Source organism: Parambassis ranga, chromosome 16 (genome assembly GCF_900634625.1).
Source record: "Parambassis ranga chromosome 16, fParRan2.1, whole genome shotgun sequence".
NCBI classification, from domain to species: Eukaryota; Metazoa; Chordata; class Actinopteri; family Ambassidae; genus Parambassis; species Parambassis ranga.
The window spans coordinates 9,487,829-9,511,630 of record NC_041036.1 but is presented as its reverse complement, the minus strand read 5'-3'; the positions used below and the strand labels follow the sequence as shown (position 1 = coordinate 9,511,630).

Genomic DNA, 23,802 nt, shown 5'->3' with positions numbered 1-23,802 from the left:
CCCCTCCCCCCTTCCACGCTGGCCTCCCTCCGTGTGTCTCTGTCCCCTCTGTCAGTCTGTCTCTAAACATGATGCTCTGTGATGTCTCGTATAGTCTCTGATCTTATGAACAAGCGGTGTGAATAAGACGTTAACCAGATCACTGTTTCATCTCTCTGGTTACTATGGCAGCCGCTGAGAGACAGTCGTGACCAGTCCCTCGTTCCGAATGGATACTGACGGCGATGGATGGCGTGACGTCACGTCACTAGGGCGACTAGCCTCCCCGAGGCACGTGTCTTGTATAAAAGCGGAAGGCGGTACCGTGAACTGCGCACACAGATTCAAGAAGCATCAGCTGTGAGGTAAGCCGCAAGACTGCTTTGCTATCAGACCTTAATCCATATTATTAATCTCCATAATAATTCATATATACAGGTTTGCACACGGAAATATGACGGCTGGATCCACGTTTTTTTTTATCTATACACTCTTTACGTTCACCAGCTTTACGTCTGGTTTGAGTTATTGCTGCAACGGTACTGGACCTAAAAACCATCCATCATTTAGTGAGTGAGATCTGCATAAACTGCGCAGGATTTGCGGAAGACAGTGTAAAGCTACATCCTGTATCCTGTACGCTGCGTTCAAGTTCACTTGAACCGTCTGTCTATTAGTATGAAGCTTTACAAGATCCATAAAGTAATGCGATGCGTTCAGGCAGCGATATAGGGTCCCTTATCCCTCTTTAAATCAGCCTTTCTCGCAGGATGCAGGTTTTAATGGTAGCTACCGGAAGAGAAACGGGAGGATGGGAGGGGATGCGGGCATGGCCTTGCTGTCTGGAGGGGAAGACAGGCTGTTGAGTAATCAGCGTGTGTGTGAACTGAAATCCTCAAACACAGCACAGTAGAAACGGAGTAAAAGCGCCTCATGGAAACATGAAGGACGCTGTTATGTATGCCTCATTCATAATGTAGTCATTCATTCTGAGGCTACATCGTCTCCTACCGAGCGGGTAACGTGACATTGGCTGCATCTGCGGAAGTGGATTAGGCTCCATGTTATGTAATCCAGCTCAGAAATGTGTACTTCTGCGGCTTTTCACACAGATCCGCTAACATGTAGCCCTGGGTAGACGCTGTAACATCAATAGGTCTGCAGTAAAAGTACATACTTTACTGTTTCTGCTGCTGCAGTAGCGCATTTAGGATGAAATGACGCATGCGTGAGGAGAGGTGAGACTACGTGCCTCCCTCTGTCTTCATGATGAAGTCTGACGACGTTACGCCATCCAGGGATGAGTTGCGCTCACGCCATAAGGGGAAGCAGATGCAGAAGCGAAACGGGACGATTGAATCACCTTTCCATCCACAGACACCCCGAGCAGATGCCGGGCTGCCCCGACATGGCTTCGTTTCTGCCTCTGCTCACTGTTCCTATCAAACAAGCAACGAAAAACGTCCAAATCGATCCTTAAATAAAAATAAATACATGCTAGAAGTCTCCCTCTGGTCCTGTTGAAGGGCAGAGGCACAGTAGTGTCGCATGATTCTGCCGCAGTTTGACTCGGCAGACCTGTTGATGCGGATTTTTCAGAGGCCTAGCATACATCAGATATCAAGTGCTTTAAGATGACGATCAATAGCTATGAATATGAATAATGAATAGTGGAACAACATATCTCTGTTACTGTGGTGACAATAATAAAGGGAGATATATTGACTTATTTTAATATTTAATACATGCTTGATAAGGTATCATCATTTATTTAACTATTTTGAACCACACCATACACTTATTGAATATTAGATGAGATGAGTGTCATTTTCCAGTTCCTTTGATGCATGTCATGCAGGTGTGGAACATGCAGATGAGGCCATGTCTGGCTACATGTTGAAGGTCATCACTCCAGCTGGTGAAGGTCACAGCAGGCCCAGAGCTGATGGAGGGATGCTGTCCAGCTCCTCCGCTTTAATCTTAAATGTGACATCGTTTAATCAATACAACGTCACAGACAGACAGGCACACATCTTCTGGAAGGCCCCTGAAGGTCACAAATAGCAGCATAGCCCAGAGGTCCTGTCTGCAAGCTGAGCTTATGCTCCTCAGAAAGGTTGTCTGGGATTGTAGGGAAGAATATGTGTTTTTAACAGTTATTAGTGTGATCATTAATGGAGGTGGCTGACATGCTGCCTTTCATTCTGACCAAGAGTAACTCTTAGTCAATGAGATTATCTAAAGCCAACTAGTATAACAAGACCTACAGCCTACACAGACTTATGATGTATATAAGTGAGAGGCTGTGAGGTGTCTGTAACATAAAGAGGTGTGAATTGCACATCATTTTATTCATTTACTCCTATTCCTTTATCCCATCCCACTTTCAGGGAAGATTTTTAGGATCAAAATCAGCACAGACAGATTTCCAGTAATCCAACTTTGTGTAATTTACAAACAGGTGAGTCAGTTATGAGTCGTTAACTCTAGATTAACTCATGTTTGCCCCTGAAAGGCAGTGTGGTCTTAGTATGAGTGTCCTACACCAACGTGCACTGCAGCCATCTTGTCCAGAATGTGTGTGTGTGTGTGTCTGTGTGTGAGAGAGAAGGAACTCCAGAGTGACTCAGCTTTCTGTCACCAGTTTAAGGAAGCACACTATACCACTGGAAATGTGGCACATAAGGAGTCATACCTACATATGTCTTGCAAAGCCTATATTTCTATATGTCTGCATATTTTTGCATGGCTAGAATCATATCAAATGAGTAACAAACACACTATACCCCGTTATACTTATTCAGTGAGATGAGGATCTTAGTAATCTACATGCTGACACAAGCTCACACAATATAGCCATGGGCTGTGTGTGTGTGTGTGTGTGTGAGGGCCAGTATTACCCCTGCTCAGTCACGGATCTCTCTCCTGGCGAGTCATCTGCAGTCTGATACAGGACGCTTTACTAATTAATGATAGTTGCAGTGTGTGGAGGTTTATGCGTACAACATTAAGCCATATGTTTTAATGTTACCAACCCAGGCTCCTGTATTGTCTGTGTTTGGCTGCATATCTAATTGCTATTGATGAAATGTCTGATAGGAACCTTAGGCCTGTCAGCACGAGGCGAGGCCTGCTGAGTTGGACACACAGCCTACTGTGGTGCTTGTGTGTCTGACAGTTTGATGTGATGGTGTTGGACATTTAACTGACTAGCTTATGGCAGCAAAGAGACATCGCCTCAGCGATGAGGCTATAAAAAGAAAGGAAGAAGGGATGAAAAAAAAAGTTTCTTCACTTGCTCACTGAAAGTTGCACATGTCTAGCTTATATTTATGAGATTCACAAAGAGGCGGGCAAGAAGAAAAGACATTACCTAATTGGATAGTTTGTCTGGCCTCTGGCCAATGAACGCATTGCAGTGGAAAAACACAGAAGAGAAAGTGGGTGTGACAGAGAGATGGCAAGGTTTGTATAGGCTGAAAGCAGGGTGGACGAAGGAGGAATTCTGGGGGTGTAGCAGAGTCAGTGAGTTCATTCTCTCACAGGCAAATGTCTGCCAAAGGCACAAATCGAAGAATGAGCATGCAAGTTTTTATCTTAACTCATTCTCTCCTGGACATATAAAGTGAAATATGTGACTCGCTCAGTTTGTTGAATACAATAACACCAGAACACGGTCATGCACAGGATCATCTTTGCTGCCCTGTCCATGTAAGGGTTTATAGCCAGTTATTGGAGTCCAACATTATCCAAACACTGCTGCTGACATATTACAGAAAAAAGGAAGGTGCAAAGTGTCAGTGCTCAACATCAGAAGATGTGCCTGAAATATGGTGTCATGCTCCTCCTATAATTCTGAAATTATACCACCGGATAGAGCCGGTTGTCTGTTCTCTAGTTGACCAGGTATGAGACATCTTTACTGCAGTGGTCATCACAGTGCACATACACATACTACACAGACGCAGAATTCTGCACCTGCAATGGTTAAACGCACCATTTGTGTTAGAAAATAGGTCGCAGCTCAGAGGGAGGGCAGGGTGTGCTAAAAAGCAGGGGACTAGACACACAAAGAGTGGCGACAAATGGAGAGATGGAGGGAGGGTGCTGAATTTTAATGATTAGTTTGGGTTGTGGACATGAGGGGAGGGGACATGTCAGACGGGTGCTTAACCGCACAGACAGAGACAAATTTACAGCTATAAGAGTGCAGGTAGACAGGAAGCAGCAACACACTAAATAAGGGATTTTTGTCAAACAAGGATGGTACCATCACAGTGATCATACCATTTTATTAAGGCATTCCCTGAGTTGGAGTCTGACTTAATCTAGTGTCCATTTGAACAGAAGCACCAAACATATCTGTAAAAGGTAGTTCCGGATGTTGAAAGAACCCTAATACATGTAGTATGTCTTACTGCCTCTTTCACATTTTAATGAATGTCAGCAGACTGCAAGCTGCCGTTAAAAACGTGTTACTGCACTGCACAATGCTGCCTCTGTGAGTCCTGGCATGTCTGTGTGAGGGCTGTCAGAGGGTGCTGAATACCAGACCAGAGTCGATTGCTCTGCATTTGAAGGCAGCAGAACAGATTGGTAAAAAAGAGGATGGTTTCAACCTGTGATTTCATTTCTGTGAAGGTTTTAGAGAAGTATGTAAGAGATCCTATATAATAACATAAAAATGCAAAAGGCCCTCTAGAGTATGGAAACCCAGAGTTTGGTTTCCATAGAAATATGGTGGGCCTGATCCCAACATCGAACAGGCACATTGCAAGCTATTGTTTGTTCCACTTCAGGAAGCACTTCTCTGAGAGTTCTGCCAGAAATGTCTTTTATGTGTAAAGCAGGGTCATTTGTTAGTAGTGTAGTCATTTTGTCTTTGGAAACCCAGGGCAACTGTTGGGAGAGAGAAAAGGGGTGAGATAAATTATAGGAAAGAAGGCAGAAAGGAGAAAGAAAGTTCAAAAAGAAGGGAAATAAAGAAGGTCACTGCAAAGGTTTGTGAATGGACAATAGAGAAATCTGAGAACATCATGGTCACACTGTATGTTCTCTCTCTCTCTCTCTCTCTCTCTCTCTCTCTCTCTCTCTCTCTGTCTCTGTCGCTCTTTCTCCTTTGCTGACCTTGTGCTGTAGATGCTTGCAACAGAGCACAAAATGGCTGCTGAAAGGAAAGTACTGCAAATAGGGGACAAGAAATAATCATGGAAAAAAGGCATAACCATAGTAGTTCACAGCTGACAGATCACAGGTCAATAAATTGATTTGGTGACTAACAAAGGAAAACCCTTCTAGCAATATCATTTGCATATTGTCCTGAATAACACAGCAGGGTGGATACATTCAGGTTAAAATGTTCCAAGTTGTCATTTAGCATTGATCATATTGTGGGAGAACGAGAGAGAGAGCGAGGTGATTTATTCTAATCTGGTTGCCCCTTTAGGTTATTTAAAGTACTCCCATAATGCATTTCACCAGATCGACAGGCTGTCCTACAGGCTTGCCACTGACACACACACACAACAGATTAGGAGATTACTGTAGTCTAAAATGACGACCAAGGACAATCTGTGTTGCCCGTACTTACTCTAGTGGCTGTCACACAGAGACTCACAGTAGCTTCGGGTCCGACACGTATCTGTTGAAGTATCTTCATGTATTGATACAATTCATATCACTCGTTATCTCTATGATGTCTCAGTAAACATGTAAACAGCTGGCAGTTGTTAAGAATGAGAAAGATTGCAAGCGGTAGAAAAGATAAGGAAGGAGGGGCGGAGAGGACAAATCAGTAGCTGAGTGCACACATTATGAAAAAGAGAGGAAAGCAGAGGGTAAAGGAGGTCACATAGTTGTGTCAAGGCCAGGCCTCCTCTCCATTCACTCTGCAGACCACTCAGTTTGCAGCCTACACACGTCCCGCTTTCTCCCTCTACGTGTCCCATCATGATGTGGCTCCTCCCACCTCCAGCTGCCTCTGAAACCTGCCATTTCACTGCCTGTATTTTTCTTCCTCCGATGATAAACAGGATCACACCCTTCCACACACTCAGCCTCTTGTTCTAGCTTGGCTCATATTTTTACACTTCTACACTACATTTTGGCTTTTTGGCTCTACCCGTGCATCTCTTGTGGTTAATAAATTATACCTTGAGTTAGTCAAAAAATATGTGGTTCTGGCTCTCTTATCATTTACCTCAGCCTTGATATGTGGGTTTCAACACTCCTCATTTGCCCCCCAGGTGACTCCATACCCCCTGAGCAAAAGCAGCCATGTCAGACCTCTGCGTTGGAATCAATGGGTGAGTTTGAAATGCATACAGATGGTAAAAAAACAGCAATACATGGATTTCTATTAAATATTAACTGCACAGTAGTTTTTTTTTACCTGTTTACTATAATTATGTTTACTGATCCATGAGGGAGGCAGCTGTAGCTACATTTTTTTAGAGTTAATAAGCAGGTCTTCTTCATGTTGGACAAACCTCTGAGTCTGTTAAAGACCCCTAACTGGTCCCTGGGGTGGAGGAAGGAAATTTCCCACCATTTCCGTACAATAACTATTTTTATAATCTCTGTCTCTCTCTGCAGATTCGGTCGTATTGGCCGTCTGGTCCTGAGGGCTTGCCTTCAGAAAGGCATCAAAGTTGTGGCCATCAACGACCCCTTCATTGACCTGCAGTACATGGTGAGAAACAATATACAATTATTCAAGATCTTCACCTAACAGTTTACTGACATGTAATTTTATTTTGCACTTATCCTCACATTTGAACACATTTTATTGTCACACACACTCAGATAGTAATCACTACCAGGACTACAGACTCTTTAAATGACACACTAGATTGTACAGCCACTCACAGCTGAGTCAAACATTATAATTTATTTGTAATTCTGGCAACCATGTAACAGAAGCACACATACATCAAACACACCACTATAACTCTGTCATCTTTCACCTTGACAGGTCTACATGTTCAAGTATGACTCCACCCATGGCCGTTACAATGGCGAGGTCGCCCAAGACAATGGCAAGCTCATCGTTGACGGCAACGCCATCTCCGTCTTCCAATGGTAAGTTACTGGCAATCGGCGGAGAAGAGGCTGAAAACCGACTGATAGATCATGGAGGATTTTTCTATCCTCTCTAAGTTTTGACAGTGTTATCTATTATAAAACCAGTCGTAAAGAAGTTTACTGGTAGATTAAATACTTTTATTCATATTTCCCTTTTGAGTTTTTGCCAGTTTGACATGCTGATCTTTATTTTCTGAGTGAATTCCTGGCAGTGGAATGAGGCAGTCTGCTGCCCAGGGCCTCACTCCAATAACTCCCTGCTCCACCCTTTGTGCCAGCTGTTTTTTTAGTCTATTCAGTGATGGCGTCTCAGCTCTGGAAAAGGCAATGCCAACTGAAGCGTAGTTATAGAAGAGACATTCCTATTTCACATCGCCTGTTTAAACACTGTGTGTCTCAGTTTTGGGTACCTTTCCAACCAAAGGATCTGCACACTAATTCTGACAGCACAGAATGTGCTATACTAACAAGAGTAGCAGAGTCCTTTCATCTTAGTCTGACTCTGTTTTTGACTCTAGCATGAAGCCAGCTGAGATCCCTTGGGGCAGCGCTGGAGCCAAATATGTCGTTGAGTCCACCGGAGTCTTCCTCAGTGTGGATAAGGCATCTGTACGTACATACACACATTCAAAGACAACTAACACAGAGACTCCCTCATAGTCCAGTTTTTAACGTGGGCTCTTCCACTCTTCTTCTCTCACAGTCTCACATCGAGGGCGGCGCACAGCGTGTGGTTGTGTCTGCACCCTCACCTGATGCCCCAATGTTTGTTATGGGAGTTAACGAGGACAAATATGACCCCTCATCTATGACCATCGTCAGGTAACTCATCACAGATGTTTACAATTTTTTCATGAAGAAATCAAAGAAATATTATTTAAATATATGTGTCTTCCTTTTGATAGCAATGCCTCCTGTACCACCAACTGCCTGGCCCCCCTGGCCAAAGTCATCCATGATCACTTTGGCATCGAGGAGGCTCTCATGGTTAGTCCAAATGTAGTACTCAAAGTTTTACACACTTGTCTTTATAGCCTTTGATGTTATTGATCTTTCATGTCATTTCACTCCTGTCTACAGACTACAGTCCACGCATACACAGCCACCCAGAAGACAGTTGATGGTCCCAGCGCCAAGGCCTGGCGTGACGGCCGTGGTGCCCACCAGAACATCATTCCAGCCTCCACTGGTGCTGCTAAAGCAGTGGGCAAAGTCATCCCTGATCTCAACGGGTAAAGAGATGACACTCGGTCTAATGTTGGATGTGTTTCTGTAATGGAGGAATATCTGTAAGAAGCTAAGTTTGTCCTCTCTCTTTCTAGTAAGCTGACAGGCATGGCCTTCAGGGTGCCTGTGGCTGATGTATCAGTGGTGGACTTGACATGCCGCCTTTCCAAGCCTGCATCTTACGCTGAGATCAAGGAAGCCGTTAAGAAGGCCGCACATGGGCCCATGAAGGGAGTGCTGGGTTACACCGAGGACCAGGTACTTACATACACACTGTAGAGCAGCTGTCTGCCGCCTTTATTCTGACTGTGACTGAATAGGTGCGTCATGTTACATCATAGCTCACTGGATTTGTGTTTTGCAGGTTGTGTCCTCTGACTTCATCGGTGACACTCACTCCTCCATCTTTGATGCTGGCGCCGGCATCTCCCTCAACGACAACTTTGTCAAGCTCATTTCCTGGTGAGTGAGTTTTCTAAATGTTCAGCCTCACACATCATAAAATAAGATGCAGACTAATTCATCCCTTTGTTCTTTTTTACTCCCTGTCTGTCCAGGTATGACAATGAGTTTGGCTACAGCCACCGTGTTGCTGACCTGCTGTTGTACATGCACTCCAAGGAGTAGGCGCTTCCTTTTCAGAAAGGACGTCAGGAAAGGGACCACATCTTCACCCCACCCCCTTCTCTTTTACACACAAACCCCACCCATAGCCAAGTCATAGCATCATGGCCCTTAAGCTCTTCTACAGTATACGTAGGCAGCAGCGTCAGTGTGTTTGAGTTGATCTGTTTTCCTTTAATGATGAGGCGATTGGTCAGTGAAAGTATTTGTGTCCTGTGTGCCCCCTCTCCACCTCCCACCGCCACTTTAGATGTGTTGTTATGGCTCAGTACAATGGTAATTACTGTATCCATCTTCTTGTTGGTGTGTTTTAAAGGCTTAATTATGAGTGGAAGGAGGAAGCTGAGAGGCAGACCTACTGTAACTCTGCTTAAGAATAATGAGAAAAAATAAAACTTGAAAAACCTCAAGCTGGCTTGTTTCTTGTGACACACAACCTCTATACTGACTGACAATATTAAGAACAATAAAAACAACCTAGTTGTTGCACCTTCCTGCAGGGAGAAAGATGGAGAGGTTTGCAGGGGGCCTTCATAGCCACCTGCTGTATTTTTGGTGGCACTGCAGCAAAGCTTCCTGTGTGGTATTGAGAAATGTTTCCCATCTGCTTCTCCTTTCCTCTGCAGGGTTACTTCCTCCTAAGAGAGGAAACTTTTTTTTCTTCTTCGGTTAAGTGTTGCTGCAGCACCCCCTGTTGCCCCATGCATCTACCTTGCTTCTAAACATCACACCCTCTTGACTCTAAAATCTTGACAGCTTTTTGGGTGGGAATACTGAATGAAGAGATGCATTTAAATAATCTAATAATCTGCAGTAACACTAAAAGCCAGTTAGAGTTACATAAGTACATAATGATGTAATAAATGCTGCATGCTCAGGGTTGTTATTATTATTATTATTAAGGTGTCTGGTCTGTCTTTTCCTAAATATGCATAAGCATATGACAATCATTGAATTGTATTTGTCTCTCATTATACATGTTAATTTAACTAGATTATCAGTATGTGGTATTCATGAGCCTCGATCCTTTAGCTCATGAGCTGTCTTTACTGCAAACAGAGGGAACTACAGTTTGAAGCACATAGTGTGTTGACAGAGTGTTTCTGCACCAATGTACTATTTTTCAAACCAATGTAGGATGATTTGGGTAGAGGTCAGCACATGGATGCGGTCATTAGCATCTTTTTTCAAATAAGATTCAAATTTATTTATTAGCCTGCATGCTCATTTCCCCGTTCAAGCTCAAAGACTGGATTTGAATATAGAGAATTTGAATAGAAGCACAAATGACTGCACTTTGTTTCTTTTTTTTAATCCCCCCCATTCTTGACATTTGTTTTTTCACATTTTAAGATTACATGCCATGATTCATGCACATCTCTTGACTGTATGCTGGGAATAACAGATTGATTGTTAAAAATATTACTTGTATCTTTATGTTTTCATCTTTAAAAACAAGCAATAGGCAGATAAGATTATCAATAGACCAGTACAACAGCAGATAAACAGAAGAACCCCAGCACAGACCCAAACAGGCTGCAAAGCACAAACTCACACGACATGAGGATAAATATGAAATATGGACAGAGAGGGAGTTGCTAGAGAGTTGCTACATTGCTAGAGAGAGAGAGACTGAGACAATGAGGTAATAGATAACTAGAAAAAAGAAAGAAATTAATTTCCATAATATTAAATTTAATTAAATCTCATCCACTGATATGTGGATTACTGGATAAGTTACCTTAATAGAAGGTATGCTCCGCCTGCACTGTAACAGCAGAAGTGGGTGGGTCTGTAAAGGTGTGCCTAGGTGCCACTGACTGAGCAGACTAGCTGCCCCTGACCACATAAATGGATCCTTCTGACAGAGGCTGACAGACATGGAGAAAAGCAGCAGCCCTGAGCTGGTGCTCTCCCTCCTGCTCATTGCGGCTCTTTGCTTAGAAGCAAACGTACACACCTCAGTCCATCACTTTGCTGAGCCTAAGAACTGGACAGAGGCGAGGCAGTACTGTCAGAGGGAGCACATTGACCTGGCTACTCTAGATATAGTGGAGGGAGACACAGTGGCTAAGTGGCTGCTTTTAGATCTTAAGGTCATGCAACCTGTGTGGATCGGTCTGCGCAGATATACTGAGCAAAACTCACCCTGGAAGTGGATAAATCTGAAGTGAGTATCCCGTTAGAAACACCTCATATCAAGATTTCAGTATTCTTTGGCTGAAAACAAAATTCATTTGCTAAACTTTGTATTTGGTTTTTTGTTTGTTTGTTTGTTTCAGAACTGGTGAAGGGACTGCCGGAGACAACCTCTCACAGAGCATCTCCTGGTTTCTTTTGCAGAGTAGATACTGTGCTGTCATTGACAAAGATCTCATGTGGCACAATGTCAAGTGTTCTAATCTATATGGTTTCTACTGCTCTGACAAAAACAAAGTTGGATATGTAACTGACAAGTTAACCTGGAGTGCAGCTTCCATTTTCTGCCAGAAAAGTGATGGTGTTCTAGTCACCGTCACAAGGGAGAACACACATGCACTGAATGAAATTGGCTGGATTGGACTGTACCAAGAATCTGATAAAACCTGGAGATGGGCTGAAAATATTACCTCAAACTACAGAAACTGGGCACCAGGGGAGCCGCTCAATGATGACTGTGGCTCTTTATATTATAACCCCCTGCTCCTGTCTGGAAGGTGGCATAGCAATGTGTGCTCAGAAAAGCTTTCATTTCTCTGCTATGACGACAACCTGGTGGTGGTGAAGGAGAACAAGACGTGGGAGGCTGCCCTGGAGTACTGCCAGAAAATGGAAGAACCATGCAACAACAGCACAGAATCCTGCAAGAAATCCTATGACCTCCTGAGCCTGACCGACATGTCTGACTACAACTATGTCCGTGACCGGATCTACAGAGCCACCACTGATGAGGTTTGAGGGGTTAAAAAAAGGGGGTCAAACTAAATTGTAAATAAAAGTTTTGTCTTGAAAGATTCCTTGTTTCTGTTTCTCAGGTTTGGGTGGGCCTGCGTTTCCTCGGAGGGAAGTGGTGGTGGTTAAATGGAGAGAAAGCAGGACAAAAAGAAATGCTGCCGGACTGTCCATCCAACACTGTGAGACACTGTGGGACCATGTCCAAATATGGCACAAACAACTGGATCATCAGGGACTGCTCACAAAAAAGGAATTTCATCTGCTACACGAAATTAGAGTAGTAAAAGAAAGAATATTAGCTGCTGTCTTGCTTTGTCAGTAGTGTAGGACTGATAATTATACCCCTGAGTTCTGTGCACATGTGACTTATGTAGGCTCTAATATAGATCTTTTAACTTAAATTGTTCTGTTATTTGTGATGGCACCATCTAAGATGTATGAAGGTTATTCATACATAGTTGAACAACCACTTCTAAGTAGCTGGCTTTGACTTGCAAAAATGTAATTTGAATTTAAATCAGTACAAATGCCCTTTTTTGAAGAAACGAGTAAACAAATGTCATTTGATATTTAAATGAAACTCAAATTAGCACACAGCGTCAAATTATAGTTAACATGAGAGGAAATTTTGCATGTCTGAGCTCATTTCATTAGTTTTATGCACTAGTTGCTGTGATTTTAATAAAGTGTGAAACTAATCCTTCACATTTTATTTATTATTTTGCCTATTTGAGCTTGTCTACTGTCTACTACTCTTGTGAGTAGGTCAACTTTTGAATTAAAGCTATAAATACAAAGTCTATATATTAATCTTTTGGTTGTGAGTATTTTTCGTCTGCGTTTTACGGTAAGTACCGTTTGCTGAACGTTTCGAGCGCTGTACACAGGGGAAAATCCTGCGGAACAAAGTTTAGGTTCCTACATTTGACATTGTCGGATGCATTTTGAAGTGGGACCAAGCGTACTTCCGTGTGTCATTCAAGCACATATCTGTTAACCTGACGTTTTTCTTACTCTCAGCTCTTCAAAATAGTAAGTTTCGGCTATAACCTCTTTTGAGATAGACAAAGTGTGGAATGGGAATTAATGATTATCATCGAAATGTAGAGTTTATTCTCAGCCTGGGGAGCTAAATGTGGCGGCGTGTCTGTACCAGTGAGGCGATTTTAGCTTAGCCAGCTAATATACAGATTACTCTGTTCCTTCAAAGCAGACACGATTTATTAACTTTATCCTAAAATGTCTTAATTATAATACGGTAATGACACACCTGTTATTTTATTTTTCGGCCTTTTCGTCCGATTAGCGTCAAGCTTCAATACATAATCATGAATCCTCGGCGGTCCTTTAATACAGTACATTTGGTATTAAAGGACGCGAATGGTATAAAGTTATAAAAGCCTCAATCAGTAATTTAATATAATTATTAGTTACACAGTAAACCTGTTCTTTCATGAACCCCTGTTTTTGTTGTTGTTTATTTCTTTTGCTTTCTGTCAACAGGGAGCTGGATTTTTGACATCATGACACTTTTTCACTTTGGAAACTGCTTTGCTCTGGCATATTTTCCATATTTTATAACGTACAAGTGCAGTGGCCTGTAAGTATCAGCACCATTGCATTGATGTGATTGATGATTTTTAGTATAAATGGAGACTAGTAATAAGCATGTGTTGACTGTTTCATGTTGTAACATGTTCATGAACAGGAAAGTCTTTGTTAGTAATCTTCTTAGTGTCGTCTGGTTTGGGGAGGGTCCTTCTAATCTTCTTAGATCTGAGTAGTGTTCTCTTGAATTTGGGACTGTGTTCATTCACATGTATGATGTACGCCTTGTCTGTCACTGTTGCACTGACTTCATTATGTCATATTAAGCTGACACATACTGTACTATTGAAATATGTGTGTTCGATGTTTAGTTCAGAGTACAATGCTTTCTGGAGATGTGTCCAGGCTGGAGCAACCTACCTCTTTGTCCAGCTCTGTAAGGTGAGTGAGCCCCTGGATCATTGTTGGGGCTAAAATGACAAAAGCTGTCAAAACAAACCAGTGTGGAAAGAGTAGAAGATCTAACTGTACTTTTCTTTTTGTTATTCAGATGCTGTTCCTTGCTACATTTTTTCCTACATGGGAAGGAGGAGCCGGGATTTATGACTTTGTCGGGGTAAGTGTGTCACACATTGGTAATTATGTAAAATATGTTTGTGTATGAGACTGCTCTGCGCTCCAGGAATTTATGAAGGCCACAGTGGACCTTGCAGACCTGCTGGGTCTCCATCTTGTCATGTCTCGTAATGCTGGTAAAGGAGAGTACAAGATCATGGTAGCTGCCATGGGCTGGGCAACAGCAGAACTTGTGATGTCGAGGTTAGCAGTAACACTGTTCATTCGGGGGACACTATTCTGCATTTATAAATGCCAAACCTCACTGTCTGTGTCCTGTCGTTGTTCTCCACAGGTGTCTTCCTCTGTGGGTGGGAGCCAGAGGGATTGAGTTTGACTGGAAATACATTCAGATGAGCTTTGACTCCAACATTAGTTTGGTGAGTAGTTTGATCATTATTATCATCTTTATTTCTTGTAGCTTCTGTCCTTGATCTCTTTGTGCTCTGATTCTGCATCTTCACATAATTATATTTTCCCCAGTTCATTATTGCCATTGTCTTATAGTTTTTATGTTTGGACCTGTTTACATGAAAATATAAAGATGTTGATTCTGTGTATTTTTTAGGTCCATTACATCGCCATGGCAGCAGTGGTCTGGATGTTCACGAGATATGATCTCCCTAAGAGCTTCAGGCTGCCTGTTACTGTACTGCTTGCACTGTGTGTCTACAAGGGCTTCTTAATGGAGTAAGTGCTGGATGTTTTCACACACACTTAAATCTCCATGCATAAGTAAGGTTTCGTGTGTGTGTGTGAGAGAGATCTGCGATTTATTTAGTACACCACAGGAGGGCACTACAATAACACTGCAGCATTATCAGTTGCCCCCTCCACACACACACACCCCTCACATTTGCATTTTTTTAATATACAGGTTGATCTTGTCATTTTATTAGAATAACTAACTAGCCTTATGTTATTTATCTAATTTACACAACGGCATGTCAGCTCTGTCTCTGTGGTTATGTAGGCTTTAATATATATCTTATATCTTAAGGTGTCAGTCGTGCTGGCACTGACGCAAACATTTGTTCACTTATCTAACTCTAGGAGTATTTGCCTGTCACTAAACTTGCTGGCATAGATGAACTCAAACAAATTATGTATGTAAATGAATAATAATTTTCGGACTAATTAAGTGAAATTGGATAATTTCCCACTGCACACCTGATGATCTCTAATGACACACTGGTCTAAAGGATCTACTTTTGCATTAAAACCAGCCTTTGGATATCTGTTGTTTGATTGGACCTTTTGTTAAACTTAGCATTTGTGTTTATTCTTACTTTCTATGTGTTATGTTTTGATATATGTAAACCATAATACTAATATTTTTGCTTTGCCTTGTATTTTGGTGTTTTTTTTTTTGGTCATTTTGATTTGACTGCTTATCTGTTGGTCTGAAGGATGCTAAACACTATTGTATTAATATTTCTCCCTGTTGTATCTTCAGGTTGTTTGTCCATGTGTTCCTGTTGGGCAGTTGGACAGTGTTGCTGGTGAAGTCTGTGCTGACTGGTGCCATCTCTCTCTGCTCACTCTTCCTCTTTGTCACTCTGGTTCACAGCAACTAAGCAAAGCACCCTCTGTTGAACCTTGGACATTCTGTTCGGTCTTCATTGGACCGGGATAAATCAGAAACTTGACAGTCTTGGTGTCAATGTTAAAGATTGCTGAAAAATAAATGTTTATTGTGATTAGTGGGGCTGATCTGACCGATACAAAGGTACACACCACGGCTCAGGTGTGGACCTGTGATAGAAAACTTTGTCCACTTTCAGCCCATCATCTGATGCTGCAGTGGAGACATCAGGAGGTTTCTGTGACTTGACGGGCTTACTGTAGCTGTGTAGCTTCATGAAAATGTGAATTTTGTATCAGGTCAACCAGCGTTGAAATAAAAGTTAGTAAATAACATTTGTTTTCTACATGTTTTACACTGAGCCAGCTAAAATGCTTTATTAGTCGAGTGAATTACATGACAGTAACAGTTTCTTAATAGTTTATATGTGACCAAGAATCTATCAAGTTATTTAAGTTAAAACCTAAACTTTTATGTAATCATCATCATCCAAACTGGATTAAACTGAGGTCCATGATGTATTATGACCACATTTTGTTATAACATTGACCTATAATTTGTTTTTTTCACATAAATAAATGTCTTTTTAATTCAGCATTTTTATCTATCAGACAGAAGTTCTGTTGTAAATGATCAGCTGCATTTAAAAACTGTAAGTATTTGTGGGAAAGATGGGGAAAAAAAATGGTCTAAAATCGTGCAGTTAGCCTTTATCCCGTATAACATTTGGCTTCCTGCATTAGTTTCGTTTCATCCTGCAGATGAATAGCAAAACCTGTTTCTTCCCACACTCCTACTGTTACACTGAAACCCTTAGAAGAGAAGGAACAACATGTCCGTAGCAAAATGGAAAAGGCCTCCTGAGAGGAAGGGAGTGAAAGCAGCTGGGGTAGGTTTGTAAAAAAAAAAAAAGGGGGGGGGGGTGCAACAAAAGTGATAATGAATGGGAAAAAGAGAAAAAGGATAATCCAGTGAAAAATGTGTAAAAAGAAAAAAAGGGCTCAAGCTCAAGTCATTTATTCTCTCTGATCTTCTCTCCATATACGTACATTTGCCTTTCATAGACCTTCATGACTGCTTCAAGCACATTATGCTTAGATACACAGTGGAGCACCCCATTCCATGCCACTCCTATAACATTAAACACTCCTATAATGGTAAACACACAGTTTTATTTTAATATTCATATTACTCTTTACTCTGCTTCTAACGTCCTCTTTTTATACAACAGTTAACTGAGCAAGTACAACTGCAGGTCTTAAAATCTTCTGTACATAACAGACTTCCTCATTTTCTCTATTTCATGACACTCAAAGAGGAAATTCACACATAACATGTCTTTTTTAACTATATCTCTCCATCAGATATAGAAACCTTAACACATTTATAGTTACAAATACAAAGCCAAGTTACAGCAAATAAATGTAACTTTATTCCACTTATCTTTGCCCATGTAAAATACTGGGTGACATTGTGTCCACTTAATGCCCACTAGAGAGATTAGAATTATTAGATTAGGAAAAATTAAATCCTCATGAGACTGGAATGCTGCTGAAGTTGTTATTTCTGAAAAAAAAAAATCTAATTGACATCTAAGTCGTGTAATTCAATAAAGCATGATAAACCACATAAGGGCTGCTTTTACACAGTTAATGTATCACCCCAGCAGTTGTATCACTTCACAGACTGCTGATGAACAGTTCTCATGCAACATGTGTAAAGAACATAAAAATATTTTATAAGGTTACAGTCAGACAGAGGGAAGTGAAATAAAAACAAGGCCACACAGAATATGTACAGTTTGTGTGTAGTAGTAGTTGCCATGTTTCTCCCTCGCTCAGCTGGGGCCCCTGTTGCCTAACAATGCACTCATTATGATGCCACAATGGAGTTTGCTGTTACCTAACACAGACATACACTGCTCTGTGTGTGTGTGTCCATACACTGCTGCTGCTTGTATATGTTTGCTGCACAGACACAATAGCATTAGTCTGATGTTGTGGATTCCAGTGAGCACTGATCAGGGAGGTACCAACTCTTATGCAGGTCCAATTACACTTCAAGGGATTATCAGACCTCATCATGCATAGCATAGAATCACTGAGGCTTTCTAGGGTCTGGCACACACTGAGTGCATTCTTCAGTATGCAGAACACACATGCTGTCAAAGAGCACACCCTCCTGTGTTGTCTCACCACAGCACTGCCCTGTTTGTGTCTACTTCCTAAGAGCTTGATTCAGTTTAGATATGTTCAAGGATGGTTTCATTCAGACTGACCCGCTACACTTACTTATCAGGGCTTGATTCCTCCCACTGAAATATGACACCTTCAGCACAGTGCAGCGTTGCTACTCAGAAAGAGCGAGGGGAAAAAACTACTACACTATGAAAAAGTGGTTCAGCCCGGGCAAATAAGGAGGAGGTCAGAGAAATGGGGCTGTATGTCACAGGAGGACTACCTCTGTTAGACTGAGGTAGAAGCACAGTGTAGGCTCACAGACGTTTAAGCTACCAGCTCCCTGGGAAGAGTCCTCATGTCATCCCACAAGTACATCCAGTACCAAGGCCTGCTCATTCCTCCTGAGGCCCACAGCAAGGAGAGCTTGGAGTTTGCAGAGAATTTCACAGTGGAGGACAGCGATGTGTTTGCTGTGACTTATCCCAAGTCAGGTACAGTGTGTTTGTTCTCACATCTTCTCTCTCTGTTCTTACTGTTTAAAGACTTCCTTTAGGCACCGCAGTCTCAGCTGTTTAAACCATCAGCAGCTTCAGCACCTGTGTCCTTATCTCTGCCCATCTGCATGTTGACACTTTGATGCGTGTCTTTTACTTTGAGTGGTTCATGTTGACACATGTTTACTTAACTTTAAGAGCATTTGTGTCATAATATGTGGGGGAAAAAACACAATTTTGACAACAGCTCTGGCAGCACTCAAAGTGGAATTTCTTTCATTGTGTTATCTTTGACATCAGGAAGTTATATGCTGCCTTCACGTCCCCTCGGAAGTTTAGGTTTTGATTCTAAATTATTGTTGTGGAATCGTTCGTTTGGGACAGATGTAATGATTTGTTGATTTAAAATAAGATAATAACTATTTTACTGAAGATCGAGACGCAGGATTCAATATTTAAGTCTTCACTTTGCGCTTTACGATTTGTACCACTGTACGTGAAGGCAGCAGTGCACCCACCTTGTTTTGGATTTGGCGGTAGCCCAGTTTGTCTTTAATCCTCGCCACATTATGGCCTCAGATCAGATGTACCTGATGTATGATGGACTTATGCTTCCCTGTGAAACTCACTCCACTGAAAGTCTGGAGTTTGCGCGTGAATTCACCTTTAAAGACGACGACGTTTTGGTTGTGACCTACCCGAAGTCAGGTGAGTGTTTTCCAGCGCAGGCGGTGATTTCTCCTCGGTGTCTCTGTGGCAGCCTACATGATAAAGTTTACTTTTATCCACACCTTGGTTCCTGCCTCACGCTGTCCTCTCTGTCCAGACGTGTCAGAAACACACGGCTGTTGTGATTTTTGTGTTACATGTGGTGAAATGTTGTTGAGCTACAGGGACACTTTAGGGGCCACAGCTGTACAGATAGACAGGAGCGTCCTCAGAGCAGCAGTTTAAGACCCCAAAGTTTTCAAACCACAAAGCTTGCCAGCTAGCTATAATTTACTGTCTAATATGTGGGGAACCCTGCAGGGTGATGGAGGCTAACCCCTCTTGGAGTGGTGTGTGTCTCCTGTGTGGAGATGATGCTGGTCTTCTTCCACTTTTAGCAAAATGTTGATTATTTTCCTTCTTCCACTCTGAAAAATATCTTAAAGGATAAAATTATTAACTAACCCTTGTCTTTGTGTCATTGCACACACCCTCCCCACCCTGTCAGTGGATCATTTATGTGTTATTTTTCTCTGTTTTTTTTTTAATAAACATTCAGTCAGATAGCATGACTGACTGTGGATGTGTTTCCACAGAGACAGGGCTGTTCCAAACGGACATAACTTTATTAACATGATACAAGCTTGCATTGTATGTGGCTGCTGAGAGGGATGTCTGCTGGTTAAAAACTGTGACTTATTGTTTGGTCGTTTCTACAGGAGCTGCTTTAAGTGACCCTGCAGTGTAACCATGTGTCAGCTCATGCATAACAAACGGGATCTGTTCAAGTATCATTATGCTTCCTCACTCTTAAGTTAGTGCTTACACGAATGTTAACAGCGCCTGCTGGTTTTTTTTTTTTTTGCAGGTACAATCTGGATGCAGGAGATCCTCCCGCTGCTGCTGAATGGGGGGGATCTGACCCCAGTCCTCACTATTCCTAACTGGGACCGGGTCCCCTGGCTGGAGGAGACAAGAATGGCTCTGGTTGTGGATCAGTTACCGTCTCCCCGGGCATTCGTCACTCACTTTCCCTACCAACTCCTGCCTGCTTCCTTCCACACCTCCAAAGCCAAGGTGAGGATTGTCTGATTCCATATTCAGAAATGGTACACTGCACCGGTTACGTTTTTGCATTTGATCACATTGCATTTGTGTCATAGGTCATCAATGTCTTGAGAAACCCCAAGGACGTCTTAGTGTCTTCATACTACTTCCACCAGATGGCCTCTTTCCTCGAGGATCCAGGAACTTTTGAAGAGTTCATGGAGAAATTTCTGGATGGCAGAGGTCAGAGGTCACATACAGACGATCGTCCTCAGGAAGATCAGTAGTTTGTTTCCATGTGATTTTAAGTCACCCGTGCAGTGATTAATCAAATAATGAGGTGGTCCAACATCTGTGTTCTGCAGTGTTGTTTGGAAAATGGACAGACCACGTGAAGAGCTGGAAAAACACAGAGCTGGGAGACAGGATCATGTATGTCACGTATGAAGAAATGGTACAGGTAAAAAAATATTCTCATATTCATACAAAAACACTTAACTGCAAGGAAAAACGCCAACAGTGACTCACTTGAAGAATGATTACATGCATTAGCTGGACGCTTATTGATGGTAAAATGGTTGGCTTGAGCTGAACAAGAAAAGACCTTGTATTAATACCTGGACTTAGACAAAGCCCATTCTTAGTATTTTCAGGCAGAAACATGCATCGTTTTACAGAAATGAAAGAATGTGAGTTGGTATGTCTCTTTCAGGACCTGCCTGCGGCACTCAGGCGTATGTCTGACTTCTTGGGTCGTAACCTGAGTGAAGAAGTCATTCAGAAGATAGCAGAGAATTGCTCATTCAAGACCATGAAAGCCAACAACATGTCTAACTTCAGCCTGGTCCCTAAGCAGTACATGGACAATGACAGGTCTCATTTTCTCAGGAAAGGTAAGGACTTAAGGACTCCCACAACATACCAGCTAAGCATTTAAGTCAGGTTAAAAGTTTGTGGACCTTCTCTCTGTTTGTGTTTTGGTGTCAGGTATTACTGGTGACTGGAAAAACCACTTCAGCCCGGAGCAGCTGGCCCGGTTCAAATCTGCCATTGAGAAAGAGCTGGAGGGGGAGAGCTTCTCTCTGCCATGGAGCCTGGACTAACCAGCAGCTGGAGGCACAGAGAGAATCCTAGGCCTGTATTGATCACCTTAAATCGGAATAGGAAATTGGTGCTAATTGGACCAAAATTCTAAGAGTTACTTTGGTTTTAATATTAATCGTATGTCTAAGACCTTTTATTGAGTTTAAGAAGTGAGAGGAGCGGGTGAAAGTTTTCTGCACCTTTTCTTATAAGATGTTCATCAATATGAAAAGTCTGTATTTAAACAAGGTACTTCAGTAACGGTAAGATGAAATCTGTCAGTGTGCTTTAACAGGACTTAACCATGTTTGTGCAATTTGTGTTGAAGCTATAGTAAGAAGGTGCTGCTACATCACTGGGATCTCAACTTAAAGTGGCTTTGTGCAGCAGCACAGGTATTTTTCTGCCTTTTAAATGTGATCTTGTGCTAATTTATGCATTTCAGCTAAAACTACTGAGAGGTACTCCTGGATTTTAATTTAATGGGGTTAAATGCAATGAATTGCAGTTGAAGCACTTTAAAGTATTGCATGAAAAGAGGTCAATGAAAGTTTTCACTTTCTGTATTTTTAGTGGTAATTAAGGACCCTAGACATCAGAAATGCCCCCCCCCCCCAAAACACATAAACACATCCGCTTGTGCTTTTTATTTAGTCTGTCTCTGAGAGTTCTTCTGAGTTGTTTCGTATCCGCTGTAGTTTCTGCTTGTCGGATTTTGCTGTGTGTTGGTGGAGGTGTTTTTTGACTGACATGACAGGATGTTGTTTGTGTTGAACTTTCACAGACATCCCCAAATGTTCACATACAGCTCCTCTCAGTACAGTGGTTAGTTATCTTATTACTATGACTTTTGTTATCATAAAATACATGGTAGTAGTTGTTGTACCTATTAACGAGGGGTTTTTACTGGGATATTATGCTGTTTTATCTACTCTGATGTCTTCCTGGGTGTATTTTGTGGTACTTACTTCTCTTACTTTTCAGGCTCAAATTAAAGAAATGAAAGTTGTTTCTTTTTGTGTCGATTACTCAGTAGATACAGAAAATAACGTTCAGTCATGCTTGGCTGTCTGTCATCACATCTGCTGAATGAGTGATGATATCATTTAAAATGTCCGGCATGCACACTGAGTGTACGCGGTACAGTTCACATCACTGCTCACAGACATGTTGTTTTTATAAGGCAAGATCAGGCAGGGCAGTGTGAATGATAACGGGCACAAAAAACAGCTGATGGAAAGGAGTAGTAAAAAAAAAATACAGGTCAGGGAAGGATCCAACCACAACCACCAGGTGGCAGCCAGACACCTCCACCCTGCCTGCTTAGCTCAGTTCATTCACTATTCATGCATACTCAAATGTTGGCCTACAGGGGGAAGAGTATTAAAGAGGAAACGTTATTATCTAGGATTTACCTATATGTATATGCTGACTGCAGTACGTTTTGCAAAAGAGGCCTTAGGATCATTATGACACTACTAAACTCTAGTACAGACCTGGGCAAAGTACGGCCCGCGGGCCACATCCGGCCCGCTTGCGTCTTCAATGCGGCCGGCGGACCTTACACACAATAGAAGAAAAAAAAAGAAGAAAGAAAGAAAATAAAGAAGGCAGCAAAAGTCAGCTGTCAGCACGGCATTACCGCTAACGTCTTTCCAACCCTCCTTGTCTCTTCAAAGCTGCAGTACTGCTTCATCCCATCTACTCTCTGGAGAGACACGAGCTGTGTCTCATTTCAGGGTCTGCATCCTTCGGAGTGCGCATTTTAAGGCCACTTATGTCACAAAGCTGCACGAAGGCTGTCCCAATTCGCCAAAAGTCGAAGGGTCCTTCAAATGCGTCCTCCAAATGCGTCCTCCTTTTGCCTGAATTTGGAGGATGCATCGCTACCATCCTTCGTGGCCTTAAATATCCCACAATGCTTTGCGGACCTACTTTTTGTCCAATAGTACAATGACGGACCAAGCGAGCGGCAGCGGCAGGAGTGCCGAATTCACATTTAAATGTAAGTAAAGAGCAGTAGTTCGAGAGTTTTAAAATGCTAGTAGTGACACCGGCATTAAAAAAATGAGTTTTATATTTACAAACATGACGTCCTGTTGATACGAGGCGCTGTAAACTAAACGCTTTGATTGAATGTTGTTTCTTGTTGTTTACTGTAGTATAGTATAAAGTATAGTTCACGTGAGGAGCAATATTATGGTTATTATATCAAACGGTCATTCTGCCTGTTGGCATTTTGTTGAAGGAGGAGCAGAGAGAAACAGAAGAAACCTGACAATTGATAACGGAGGAGATGAGGCTGGAGAGGGAGGGAGAGAGAGAGAGAGGGGGAGAGAGGAGAGAGAGGGAGATGAGAGAGAGAGAGGGAGAGAGAGGAGAGAAAGAACGGACAGACATCAGCTCATACAGAGGATGGTGGACAGCAGTGATTTTATGTTCTGTGTTATTTAAATGGTCACTTATTAAATCGTTCTTGTCTTTGTGTTCTCAAACTCTTCTAACCTTGTTACATTATGTGTTTTCACCTATTTATAATTTAAGTAAACTTTTGAACAACTTCTCAGTAAATCATTTATTGTTCTGTTATGTACAATATTTACAAAGACACAGTTTGAACATTTCTAACTATTTACCAGTGGGCATTATGAAAATGTACAGTTTATTATTTATAAAAATCAGCAGAAAATACTAT

At 42.0% G+C, this 23,802-nt stretch overlaps 4 protein-coding genes across 5 annotated transcripts; all 4 read left to right on the top strand.

The window, feature by feature from the left end:
• The first annotated feature begins 203 nt into the window (after positions 1–203).
• On the top strand, positions 204–9,323 carry gapdhs (glyceraldehyde-3-phosphate dehydrogenase, spermatogenic). The gene is made up of 11 exons (XM_028424621.1): positions 204–344; positions 6,225–6,284; positions 6,574–6,670; positions 6,953–7,059; positions 7,581–7,671; positions 7,766–7,884; positions 7,968–8,049; positions 8,143–8,294; positions 8,385–8,547; positions 8,654–8,751; positions 8,847–9,323. The coding sequence occupies exons 2-11, from the start codon at positions 6,256–6,258 to the stop codon at positions 8,914–8,916; spliced, it is 1,008 nt and encodes a 335-aa protein (XP_028280422.1). The 5' UTR covers positions 204–344; positions 6,225–6,255; the 3' UTR covers positions 8,917–9,323.
• Positions 9,324–10,813: 1,490 nt separating this feature from the next.
• Positions 10,814–12,462, top strand: LOC114448900 (macrophage mannose receptor 1-like). Its single transcript, XM_028426140.1, has 3 exons — positions 10,814–11,083; positions 11,196–11,844; positions 11,928–12,462. The coding sequence occupies exons 1-3, from the start codon at positions 11,013–11,015 to the stop codon at positions 12,126–12,128; spliced, it is 921 nt and encodes a 306-aa protein (XP_028281941.1). The 5' UTR covers positions 10,814–11,012; the 3' UTR covers positions 12,129–12,462.
• A 314-nt stretch (positions 12,463–12,776) lies between these two features.
• Positions 12,777–16,192, top strand: tmem147 (transmembrane protein 147). The gene is made up of 8 exons (XM_028425599.1): positions 12,777–12,879; positions 13,351–13,447; positions 13,767–13,836; positions 13,946–14,011; positions 14,078–14,214; positions 14,306–14,390; positions 14,579–14,700; positions 15,467–16,192. The coding sequence occupies exons 2-8, from the start codon at positions 13,371–13,373 to the stop codon at positions 15,585–15,587; spliced, it is 678 nt and encodes a 225-aa protein (XP_028281400.1). The 5' UTR covers positions 12,777–12,879; positions 13,351–13,370; the 3' UTR covers positions 15,588–16,192.
• Positions 16,193–17,946: 1,754 nt separating this feature from the next.
• Positions 17,947–22,116, top strand: LOC114448577 (sulfotransferase family cytosolic 2B member 1-like). Of its 2 annotated transcripts, none has more exons than XM_028425607.1 (6): positions 17,947–18,266; positions 19,846–20,054; positions 20,141–20,267; positions 20,390–20,484; positions 20,737–20,917; positions 21,012–22,116. In XM_028425607.1, exons 1-6 carry the CDS (start codon positions 18,131–18,133, stop codon positions 21,125–21,127), a joined length of 864 nt encoding a protein of 287 aa, XP_028281408.1. In that variant the 5' UTR covers positions 17,947–18,130; the 3' UTR covers positions 21,128–22,116. The 2 variants fall into 2 exon arrangements, with proteins under 2 accessions (XP_028281408.1, XP_028281407.1); XM_028425606.1 differs by lacking the exon at positions 17,947–18,266 and adding an exon at positions 18,775–18,977.
• Positions 22,117–23,802: the final 1,686 nt, after the last annotated feature.

What these genes read in the sequence shown, in the direction of transcription:
- gapdhs (XM_028424621.1), top strand. Translation starts at nt 6,256, where the DNA reads ATGTCAGACCTCTGCGTTGGAATCAATGG. An exon ending in TCATTGACCTGCAGTACATG is followed by an intron (nt 6,671 to 6,952) that starts GTGAGAAACAAT and finishes TCACCTTGACAG; the next exon opens with GTCTACATGTTCAAGTATGA. An exon ending in GCCATCTCCGTCTTCCAATG is followed by an intron (nt 7,060 to 7,580) that starts GTAAGTTACTGG and finishes TTTTGACTCTAG; the next exon opens with CATGAAGCCAGCTGAGATCC.
- LOC114448900 (XM_028426140.1), top strand. Translation starts at nt 11,013, where the DNA reads ATGCAACCTGTGTGGATCGGTCTGCGCAGATATACTGAGCAAAACTCA. An exon ending in TGGAAGTGGATAAATCTGAA is followed by an intron (nt 11,084 to 11,195) that starts GTGAGTATCCCG and finishes TGTTTGTTTCAG; the next exon opens with AACTGGTGAAGGGACTGCCG. An exon ending in ACAGAGCCACCACTGATGAG is followed by an intron (nt 11,845 to 11,927) that starts GTTTGAGGGGTT and finishes TCTGTTTCTCAG; the next exon opens with GTTTGGGTGGGCCTGCGTTT.
- tmem147 (XM_028425599.1), top strand. Translation starts at nt 13,371, where the DNA reads ATGACACTTTTTCACTTTGGAAACTGCTTTGCTCTGGCATATTTTCCA. An exon ending in TCTTTGTCCAGCTCTGTAAG is followed by an intron (nt 13,837 to 13,945) that starts GTGAGTGAGCCC and finishes TTTGTTATTCAG; the next exon opens with ATGCTGTTCCTTGCTACATT. An exon ending in GCAGAACTTGTGATGTCGAG is followed by an intron (nt 14,215 to 14,305) that starts GTTAGCAGTAAC and finishes TGTTCTCCACAG; the next exon opens with GTGTCTTCCTCTGTGGGTGG.
- LOC114448577 (XM_028425606.1), top strand. Translation starts at nt 18,839, where the DNA reads ATGGCCTCAGATCAGATGTACCTGATGTATGATGGACTTATGCTTCCC. An exon ending in TGTGACCTACCCGAAGTCAG is followed by an intron (nt 18,978 to 19,845) that starts GTGAGTGTTTTC and finishes TTTTTTTTGCAG; the next exon opens with GTACAATCTGGATGCAGGAG. An exon ending in GAAATTTCTGGATGGCAGAG is followed by an intron (nt 20,268 to 20,389) that starts GTCAGAGGTCAC and finishes TGTGTTCTGCAG; the next exon opens with TGTTGTTTGGAAAATGGACA.